At 43.9% G+C, this 11,064-nt stretch overlaps 1 protein-coding gene across 2 annotated transcripts; it reads left to right on the top strand.

Moving 5' to 3' along the window:
• Window positions 1-493: 493 nt before the first annotated feature.
• CRHBP (corticotropin releasing hormone binding protein) lies at window positions 494-10,592 on the top strand. 2 transcript variants are annotated; one of them, XR_013812843.1, is made up of 8 exons: window positions 494-625; window positions 936-1,029; window positions 1,432-1,589; window positions 2,860-3,070; window positions 5,149-5,297; window positions 7,366-7,483; window positions 7,854-7,930; window positions 9,894-10,028. XR_013812843.1 is itself a non-coding variant. In XM_079759497.1 (7 exons), the coding sequence occupies exons 1-7, from the start codon at window positions 545-547 to the stop codon at window positions 10,049-10,051; spliced, it is 969 nt and encodes a 322-aa protein (XP_079615623.1). In that variant the 5' UTR covers window positions 494-544; the 3' UTR covers window positions 10,052-10,592. The 2 variants fall into 2 exon arrangements, 1 of the variants encoding a protein (XP_079615623.1); XM_079759497.1 differs by lacking the exon at window positions 7,854-7,930 and having other exon boundaries at window positions 9,894-10,592.
• Window positions 10,593-11,064: the final 472 nt, after the last annotated feature.

The raw sequence follows: 11,064 nt of genomic DNA, 5'->3' as shown, positions 1-11,064 counted from the left end.
AGCTGAAAGCATGAGAAATTGCATAAGTACTATATTTTCTGACAGTTTCCAGCACGAGTCCATCCATCCAAGGTTACGAGGCAAGGCTGCATGATAAGGTTATTATGTGTTTGGGTATTTTATGCACGAGTGTAACCTTGTCGCTTTGCTTCGCAAAACCAAAAATCCCCTACATATGCCCAGGACAGGATAATTCAGCATCTGCCAGGCCCAGCAAAATGCCCTCCCTTATTCTCTTCCCCTGCCTCATTGTTTCTCCCACACGTGGGTTCAGTCAGTTGTCAGAGTCTGGAATCATGCTCTCTGATTAATGCTAGCCCAACTCTGAACATTTGGGAGAGCGCTGGACCCTCGTCATCACCACGCACTGTGTCACTGAGACCGGGTAACCCATGGTTACTGAGCTCCGATCAGTTAAGGAGCGGACAGCCTTCCGTCCTCAGCGCTCTATAAAGGAGACCCAGCCAGGGGACCCCGCCCGCTGCCAGCTCTCAGCCGGACCAGGTGTGGAGGAGAGCACCCCAGCTGCGGAGGCAGGGCCAGCATGTCTCCTTCCTTCAAACTCCAGTGTCGCTTCATCCTGATCGTCCTGGTGGCTCTGCGAGGGGAGAGCCGGCACCTGGAGGTGAGTGGTCCCCTGGCCGACCCATCGCACCTCCCCCGGTGGTGAGTGTCCCGCCGCGGGGGGCGGGCCGGCTGCGGAGGCGCTGGCCGGGGCTGGGGTTAGCTCCTTCCTCCCGCTCTGGGGCGCGGTCTTTGCCCGGACTGGGTTTCCTTCCGCCTCTTCCTCCTTCCCCGGCCGCCTGGGGGACCCTGGTCTGACGGGGAGTGTCCCGCCACTGGGTTCTCTTTGTGTAAGGCAGAGGGGGTGCCCTGCTCCCGGCCCCCTTTCCCACCCCTTCGACCTCTCCCAGCTGACCCGTGTTCCTTGCCAGCTGCGGGAAACCGGGGACCACGACCCTTTCCTGCTCCTCGGCGCCTACCTGAAGCGGGAGCTGGCGGGGGAGCCGCTGTACCGCCGCGCTCTGCGTGAGTGGGGGCTGTACCGCCGCGCTCTGCGTGAGTGGGGGCTGCCCGGCTGGTGCCCGGCCGGGCTCGCGGGCAGCGGAGACGTGGGGAGGTGTGGGCTCTGCGCCCAGGGCACAGGCTCCCGGGCACCACCGGGAAGGGGCGGTCCAGGGGCGCGATTCCCATCGCGAAGGGTCCGTACCACCAGGAGCGCAGCAGCGCATGGGGTGTTGCGCCCTGGGGCACCCGAGCGGCGCGCAGCCGAGGCTGGGAGTCCGGCTGGGAATTGGGCGCGGGGCGCTGCAAACCGGGAAATAGGGGCGCCGAGAGGGGCTGCCGTGGGGGGCCCTGGGACGGGGGGGCCGGGCCGGCGCCGCAGGGGCTGCAGCCGAGACGCCTAGCCCCACGCCTGCCCTGCCTCAGGGTGCCTGGACATGCTGAGCCTCCAGGGCCAGTTCACCTTCACCGCTGACCGGCCGCAGCTGCACTGCGCCGCCTTCTTCATCAGCGAGCCCGACGAGTTCATCACCATCTACCTCGACCTGGTCTCCATTGACTGCCAGGGCGGGGACTTCCTGAAGGTGAGGCGTCCCCACCCCGCAGCCCGGGCACCGCGCGGAGGGGACAGGGGCGGGGGTGCTGCGCCCGTCCTGGGGCAGCTGAGTTTGGGGGAGGCGTGACATTCTTAGACGCTCCGCGGGGACAGGAACCTCCCCTCAACCTCAGGACCTCGCCCCACACCAGGAAGGGCTGGTGCCTAAGAGGTTGCAATGGTTTAAAATCCCCTCTGTGAACTCTGGGGGCCGACGCTTCCCAAGACTCGAACTCCCGTTGCGAAACGCTGGATTACCGTCCAGGGCCGATGCACAGACCGGCGCGAGCGCCCAGGTCCACCAAGCGGGCGGGTGCTGAGAGGGGGCCGGCCCGCAAGTCTGCGATCCGAGCCTGCTTTGCTGCTGTTGGTCCGGAGGTGTGCCAGGCTCCTATCCGTTGTCTTCAGAGCCGCAGGACTCAGGCTGTTGGGAGCGATGCTCAGAGGGAATCTAGTCTGAGGCAGGTGGGAGGGGAGCACAAGCCCCCCAACCTCACCGCGCCTCTCCCCGTCATTGTCCATAAGCCAAACAGGTCAGCTGGGAATGGCTGGTGGAGCTCCACCGCCCAGTTAAAAGGAGCGTGATTAAAATCTGCACCGTGGGATTGTTTTTTAAATGGTGCCTTGGTTCAAAACGCTTTAGAAGAGGACTGAAGCAATTTGCAGCTGGTGTTGCTAATGGGAACGAGGCTGGACCCAGTAAATTGGAGACCTGTGGTGCTTTAAGAGTAAAGTCAGTGGACTCTGACCTTTTGTCCAATTGCAAACTTTAGCAAGTGAAGGGGAAAGTCCTGAGCTATATATACACCAGCCATTGTCCGAGCGTTGAAGTAGTTCTTGGTATTTTAATATCTGATTAAAGTAAAACAAACAAGCAAAAAACAACAAGAAAGATGGGCATATATAACCATTGGCAGGTAGGTCAAGTTGCAGCTTCAGTGTTTTTTTTTAAAAAAGATATTTTATTCATATTTCAATGAGGAAAAGCAAGAGAATAACTGAAACCCAACTTGTGCTTCTGTAGTTTGATTTACGAAGGTGGCTGAAGTATAATAAAGTTTACTTATTTTGGAAACTTTAAGGTTTATAAAGAAAAAAATGCAATAAATAATTAATAATATTACTTGCAAATAACCCTCACAGTAGAAATAGATACAGATGGAAAGCAAGTGGGCAGAGGAGTGTAGGCTGTCAATTCCACACCCGTCACTTAAGGAGTTGATGGGAGTGATCACCTATGTCTGTGTTTTTGTTGGAAGGTATTTGATGGTTGGATTCTCAAAGGGGAGAAGTTCCCCAGTTCCCAGGACCACCCTCTCCCCACAACTGAGCGGTACGTAGATTTCTGTGAGAGTGGTCTTGGCAGAAGGAGCATCAGATCCTCCCAGAATGTGGCCATGATCTTCTTCCGGGTCCATGAACCAGGAAATGGGTTCACATTAACCATCAGGACAGATCCCAACCTCTTTCGTAAGTGGGCTCTCTGTCTTCTCAGGTGGAAGGCGGCGGGGGGGGGGGGGGGGGGTAGGTCAAATCTGCTTTTCAAAGGGAGTATCATTGCACAGACTTAAGACATTTGAAGTGAGGAATGATTTGAATGGAAATTCTTTTGTAATTAGAAGTGGCCAAAAAGAATATTTTCTATTTATTATTATGAAAATCAAATCACAGTTTTTAATTTATTTCCCAGTCCAGATAGGATACTACTTTAGGGTGAGTAGAATTCTATCTTTTTGTTCAGTATTTTATTCTAATCTCCTAAAGTACAATGCATTCAGTGACAAACTTTAATCCCTCCAAATCATTCCACTCATCTGGGATAAGCTTGAGGGATCAGATATGAAGTTGCAGTTTTAGATATTTATGCAAAGGCGGGAAGACTGCATGTCTGGGGTGTGTTAGACAGATTTCATGCCTGGGCAGAAGGTTGGACCAGGACCTCAAAGTTGCCTTCTGATTCAGCATCTCCCACTGTAATTTAGTTCATTGCTGGTGGATATGCCCAAGATGCCGAAAAGCTGAACAGCCCAGGCCTAAAATACATTATCTTAATCAAAATGAGTTCATTCATCTGCTTATTTTTCTCCCATTAAAACAAAAAAAAAAAATGAATTGGATGAAAGAAGGTGAAGGGATTAGCCAAATAGCATAAGCATAACACACAGACTACAGTATGGTGATGGCCAAAGGGAAGGGGGTGGCGGGCTAGGTGGAGGTGGGTAAAGAGGGGGAAAATGGGGACATTTTCAATAGCATCAACAATAAAAATAAAAAATTAATTCAGGAAAAGAAAACTTATTATTCATTTTTGGTTGCATGCAATAGTATTGGTATTACCACTTCATATGGTCAAAGAATGGACCTAATCTGCCAAAGAATAATGTACTGACTGATCTTTCAATTTTTGTGTTTTGTTTTTTAAAATTGTGAACCCCCAAAAGAGGCTGTTTCTGAGGACTGGAGCAGAATAATCCTAGAGGGAAAAAAGGAAATATTTCTCATCTATTTTGTTTGGTTACAAATCAGAAGCTTCCAGAATTGTCAAGAAATTTCAGTTCTTTTTGAAATTAAGTGAAATTAAAAAAATATGGAAGGAGGCAAGAGGTAGTTTTGACCTGTTCTGATAAGTCAGAAACTTTTTTGGAGCGGGGGGGGGGGGGGGTGACGAGGGGGAAGGTATAAACTGATGCTTCTAGTTTCATAGCTAGAAGAATAAATTTGTAAGTCTAAACTTGAGATACAAAACAAAAAATTTCAGAAAATTCTTGGGAGTAAATCAAACATTAAAATTTATCTTTTAGTCAACTTACCTTTTAACACTCGGCAAATATTTATTCAGATGTAAGCCTGCTTTCTTTCTATTTTTTATCAGCCTATTTCATGACTGTTTTATTATTTATTTATTTTATTATTTAAAAGATAACATTGGCCCCAAATTCAATGAATAAAGGCTCCAGACAGATAGGGTTTGAGTTCTGGCCTCAGCTTGAAAGTCTTGATTCTTCCAGACTCCCAGCTTGAACTTGGACCCCAGTTAACTGAAGTGTTACAGCCGGTATTGTTTGGTTGGCTATGAATTTAGGTCTTCTGATTATAAACAAGATAACCCCCTGAGATTAATATTAAAAGCCCCTGGCAGCCCAAAGGCTTCATCCGTACATCCCTGATGGCTTTCATTCCCCAAATCCTTCCCACCTCTAACTTGCCTTTGTGAAATGTACTCTCTTCTGAGCCACAAGGCCCTAGACCAGTGGTCGGCAAACCACTCTGTTGACTAATGAGTTTGCCGACCACTGTCATATACTACCCTTTACCTCTTTGCACACAATTGCCTAATCCTCACAGCTTCCAACTACACGGTAACATTTAGTCTAGTCCAGTGGTCGGCAAACTCATTAGTCAACAAAGGGCAAACTGCGGCTCACGAGCCTCGGTTTGCCGACCACTGCCCTAGACCATGAATGGGAGCCTAAAATAAGAATGGAGCAAATGTCTATAAAAACCAGCATACCAAGTAGTGAAAATGTGATTTTTTTTTTTCTGCAAAGCCTGCAATGTCATTTCCCAGACCCCAAATGGAAGGTTCACCCTGGTAGTTCCACATCAGCATCGAAACTGCAGCTTCTCCATAATTTATCCTGTGATGATCAAAATATCTGATCTCACCCTGGGACACTTAAATGGCCTGCAGTTAAAGGTGAGTTGCTTACTTGCTTTCAAATTATTTACTAAAGCAACAGCTTTATCGGAGCAAAAGTAATCATACAGGGTAAACACGGACATTAGCAATCGGAGTAGTCTGTCCTGTTTGACTGTAAAGTCTCACAGGTGTATGCCCCCCACTGCATTAACTAAACCCCTTTTCTGTTTCTGTTAAGCTGGAAGTTGCACACTCAGGTGTCCCCTGTGCTACTTGAATACTTTTCTTGTGATGCAAGAAATGTTTTCAATTGGTAAATGGGTAGCATATAATTACAATTGAACTCTCTTGTACTTGCCTCTTTTAAAAAAAATTTTTATCTCCTAGCAGAACCTAGTATGAGTCATCTACACAGCTGTTTTTCTGACTATTGGAATTTTCTTTTAACATGAAGGAAGTATCTGATTGACTGTGTTATGAAGAAATGCTAAGTGTAGCATAAAATGCGAAATTGGATTTTTATATTGCAAAATACTATGAAGTTTTGAAGAGTTTTTTTTTTGGCATTACATTTAATTCAATACATTTTGCAACAAATATTAGTTGAGATTCTCCATCAACTTGTTTTCCCATGAACTTCTGTATGGATCTTAAGATAAATGCTGAGCTTGACCACCTTTACTTGCACTGGTGACGTCTTCCCTCTGAGTCATCCTCCTCATTCCTTTACTTTCTCTTGTGCTGAATTTAAGATAGCTCGTGTATTTGCTGGCATCAAGGACGGTCATAGTTCCTAATCAGACAGATTTCAGGGAAGGCCAAATAGGACTAGGACTAATAAAAGGAGCATATCTAATTTCCTTTAAGCTCTAAATTTGTGGGCCAATGCTTTTTTGTTTGTTTGTTTGTTTGTTTGGAGGGTGACTTTAGTGGAAGAATATTTCTTGGATAAAGACCAGAACAAGTGGGTGTCTATGTCTGACATAGCCTTATTGCCTTGAGGTTGTTCGTATGTTATTCCTGATGTACAGTATAAAAGACGGCAAGAGTGATACCAGACTGGGAGACCTGCACTTCACTAATGCTTGGCTATGAGGAGTGATCTTGGTGTTTCCTCTTTAAAAAAAGAAAAAATTAAAGACTGCATTCTTCTAGGCATCTTTTTCTTTTCCAAATATTTTTTTGAGTTCTCACTATGTTCAAGGCACTATTCTAGATGCTGTAAATTAACAACAAACAAAACAGATCCTGCTCACATGAAACCTGCATTTCAGTGGCATATGACAGGCAAAATTGCATATATTTCAGCTAGTGGTGAGTGCCTTATGGAAAATGAAGTGAAGTGCTGTGATAGATAGTGACTGGGGACAAGGGAGCAGAAGGAGGGGTGGGGAGCTCCTTGAGATACTAAGGTGGTCAGGAAAGAAACCTTCTGAGAAGGAGCCAAAATGATACTTTAGTGATAGTTATGAGGGAGCCAGCAGCCACAGGAACTGCCAGGAACAGAGAGAACAGTAGTGTAGAGGCCCAGAGGCAGGAATGAGCTTATTGGGTTCCAGAAATGGAAAGAAGGAAAGATAGAGGGGGAGTGATATGAGACATGTCAGGGAGATGGGCAGGGCCAGGGCTCGCAGAACCCCACAGGTCATTTTTTAATTTATTCTAAATATCAGTAGAAATGATAAACATCATCCCAATAGCAGAAAAAGTCCTTTATAAAGAAAAGGGAAAGAGGTGAGTTGAAAGAAAGCCCTATCTATCTATGAAAACTCTCTGACTGCATGCACTAATTCAAATATTCTAGTATGTATGTCTGAATGGTTTCATTTTTTCACACATCTTATGTGGAGTTTACAGAGTCCCATTTCATCATTGCAGTCCTTGAACTTATTTTAAAAATGCACACACATTTTAAAAAATGATTACTCAACTGATTTAGAAAAGCAATTCTTATCATTTTTAAAATTTTAAATGCCTTTTAATTTTCAGAGTCCTAGATGTTGAATGAAATGGCACTATCAGGATGTCTAGGGCTGACTGAGTGAATTCACCACTTGCCATTGGTCAAATGGTTTGACTCCCATAGTTGGTTTAAATATCTCTTTCCCTGTTGCTATTCTTTCAGAAACCTGCAGCAGGCTGTGGGGGGAAAGGAGACTTTGTGGAGCTGCTGGGAGGAAGTGGATTGGACCCTTCCAAGATGATGCCTTTAGCCGATCTCTGCTATCCCTTTCACGGCCCTGGTGAGATGTTTCTTTGATCATTATTTATGTGCCCATCAAGATTATTTCCTTAAGTAAAGCACCTAACATGTCTTATACATGGGAAGGCAAGTCCCACCAAAAATCTTCAATTTTGCACATTGAGCCAGTGTGAGGATTTTACACTTAAGACTATGTACACTATGAAGAATGCATCACCAAAATGTCTGACACTGGGAGAGAAACCTACGAAGTAACAAGGATGCGTTTTTAAGGTTGGCCCTAAGTAAAACTGGGAGGGAATTGGCGATTATCTTTACAGAGACAAAAGTAAAACAGGAGAGAAACGGCAACAGTCTTTAACCTCATGGCAAATTCTTATCATAGCCCCTTTCCTTTCTTGTAACCACAGATCATTAACCAGCTAGATGATGAAGCTGTAAACCAGACATCCTTTGATCAGCTGTTGCCTGTTTTAATTAAAACCAGGTCTGCACACCAGTATTTTTTTCTCTCTGAGCTAATACTGGGAACCTTAATAAACAAAACATCTCGGAAATAGAATTAATATGCATCGGTAACCACTAAGGCCCAACATGTGGTGTCCACCGTCCCCCATTCACTCCTGTATAAAAGAGCTTCGGATGAGATTTAAGTCAGGACTGGGTCCAGGGCAAGCTTGATAATCAAGGTAAAGGCAAGAGGTTTCTAAGAACTCACTTTGCTGAAAACACAGGGACTATTTAATGCTAATTTACACTTGAGCTCTGGTTTAAACTGTCAGTGCAAGTCACTTCTCTTGCCCTTTGCATGTGTTCTCTGAGGCAATGCATCCTTCCATGCCAATGGGAGGTGTGTTTGAACTGGGTAAGATTAGATTAAAGACGAGCACCCATACCTTATAATTTAGATCATTGAAGCCAGAGTAATTTGGGCACTTGAATTATATGAATTGAATTAGGTAAAATGGTAAGACTAATGCCAAAAACCCCACTTTTGCCTAAATTATCCAGATGATTGAAACTAGTCTTAAAATAATTTGAAGGCTTGAATTCTATGACTCATTGTTTCATTTTAACTTCACTTTTTTCTTTCATTCACCATGTTTCCCTGAGCCCCTCCTAAGTTGTTCAGACCCTGCTCTTTCAATTGGACTTTCTTAGTAATTATGTCAAATCAATAATGTGCACATTAACTAAAGGAAATGGGGTATGTGATGTAGATTAAAGTTCAGAGCAAGATCAGAAAAAGAATGACCTTCCAAGTCATTTAAGGAAAATTAAATTTGAACCTCCTTGTAGAAGCATAATGCAGACTCCCTGGTTCTTATATTAAAATAACGTCTCCAAATTGACTTTTATCTCAATATGTAGCTCTGTCTGGCGGTTTTATTTCATTTAAAACCAGGCACCTGTTTGTCAAGTACCAGTTACACAATAATGCTAGTGTTTCTCAGAGACAAAGTGGGTGGAAGGAGATTAAGTAGATTAAAACCACAGAAAGGATTATTATAGGGCAGATAAATCCTGTCTCAGGAGCCAGCCTGAGGCTGGAAGAGTAAAATAGAAGTAATTTTTAATAAAAATGATGAGTTTCAATATATAACCACTCAGGCACATCTATACCAGAAGATATATAAACATTACCAAGTGCTTATACAAATAATGGATAAGATTGGATTTAAGAGAAGTAAGGATATCAATAGTCATTCCTTCTATGAAGCACAGGAAAAAATGAGAGAGAAATTGAAAAAAATAGAAAAAAAGTAGGTGGACAATGGAACAAAGGAGAGAGAAATGGAAAAAAATGAGAAAAATGTAGGTGGACAATGGGAAAAAAATGAATATATTTAGTGTGGTCTACCTAAATCATGCAAAATATTTTTTGTTTATATGTAAAACAATTATTATCTAGGCTCAGAAAATAATAAACAGGTGATCTTCTTGGTCAACATCAATGTTTAGCAGTACAATTTAGCCTCCAACCTGCCCATTAAATATCACTTGCACCCCCAGATGTTATGACAGCCAAAAACTACCCCTGCTAATTTCCAGCCTGTCCCTGGAAGGTAGTACTGTCTCCACTGAGAACACTGAACTAGAGTGAAGGTTAGTGTGGAGAGGCCCCTGCCTTTACCACCAGAGCCTTACAGGTGGAATATGAAAAGGGCAAGGAGACCTCTTCTTGCCTCTCTGCAGCCAGATTTATTTGGCTAACAGTGTTCTTGCACACGAAGAGAAAAGCTGAGCTCAATGTCACAATTCTGAAGTTAATTCTATATTCTAACAAACATGAAAACAAAACGTTTCCCCTCATGGCATGGTTTGAGCCCATGAGAAGAAGATACAACCTCTCGCTTTCTTTGAGTTTAAATGATCTTATTGACAGAAGTGGTTTTGCTGTGTGGTTTCTAACTTGCTGGGGAACTTTTTACTTTTTCCATGAATTATAGCCCAAATGAAAATTGGCTGTGACAACTCGGTGGTGCGCATGGTCTCCAGCGGAAAACACGTAAACCGTGTGACTTTTGAGTACCGCCAGCTGGAACCATATGAACTGGAAAACCCCAATGGAAACAGTATCCAGGAATTCTGTTTGTCTGGTCTTTGAATAACCAATTCAGTGAATTTACATGCTGCTAGCAAAGTGAGTGTTTAATAGGTATTATATATGATTTTGATGACCACTAGTTTAAAGCCTTTCATACCAGTCAGTATTCACAGCGTTGAGCACACATCACACACACACACAAACACACACACACACACACACACACACACACGTTTTTGTACCTTGCTTCTTTTTCATTTGTAATATATAAATGACCACATGGCCCCCGCCTTGGTAGTAAAACAGTTTTCTGTAATTCTTTGGTATGCTACAAACCTGAACTGGCAAGACAAGAGCTAAGCAATGTGCAATTTTAAAAAATGTGTCTCAAGGAAAAATACTATAAAGAGATAAAAAGGGTGGCATTCATATCAGTTTTATAACAGAAAACAATTGAATGTCTGTGTACACCAAAGTAGTTGCTTCTGTTTATTTATTTTCTGCTTATTATTCTGTTTACAATAGATAATAGTTGTAGCTACTACTTAATGATTTGCATCAACTTGTTTTTAACAAACCTTTGTAGCAAGGAAAACCTTTCCCATCCATAATACAAAAATGAATAAATACATTTGGGGTGATGGCACCTTGATATTGCGCTTTGTTTTCTGAGTCGTCTCCTCCCTTATTATCATCAGAAAATAACGTTCTCATGTGGTACACAGCCAAATGCTGCACAAAATCATTTTAGACTTTTAGAACTAGTGGAGCCCTGGCCATTGCGGTAGAATTATTTAGAGTAGAAGGTGGATTACAGTGTTTGCACAAACAACACTAACTGATGGTCCTGACAGGGAAGCAGGGTTAGAGATCCCTTTTCCACTGTCCTCCAAGAAAACTGAGCATACATGTCTTTGTCCCAGGGGAGTACTTTTCATCAAGGACAACAGGGCCTTACAGCTCTCAGAGACACAATTTGCTGAAATCTGAGTACTTCTTTGGTACTGAAGGCAGTTCACTGTTGACTGAGCCTTATCCACGTTTGTCTTGAGACTAAGTATGTGGCCTATAAA

Source organism: Cnephaeus nilssonii, assembly GCF_951640355.1.
Source record: "Cnephaeus nilssonii genome assembly, chromosome: 2".
Lineage (NCBI taxonomy): Eukaryota > Metazoa > Chordata > Mammalia > Chiroptera > Vespertilionidae > Cnephaeus > Cnephaeus nilssonii.
The sequence above is the reverse complement of the archived record's forward strand: the minus strand, read 5'-3'. Positions and strand labels throughout refer to the sequence as shown.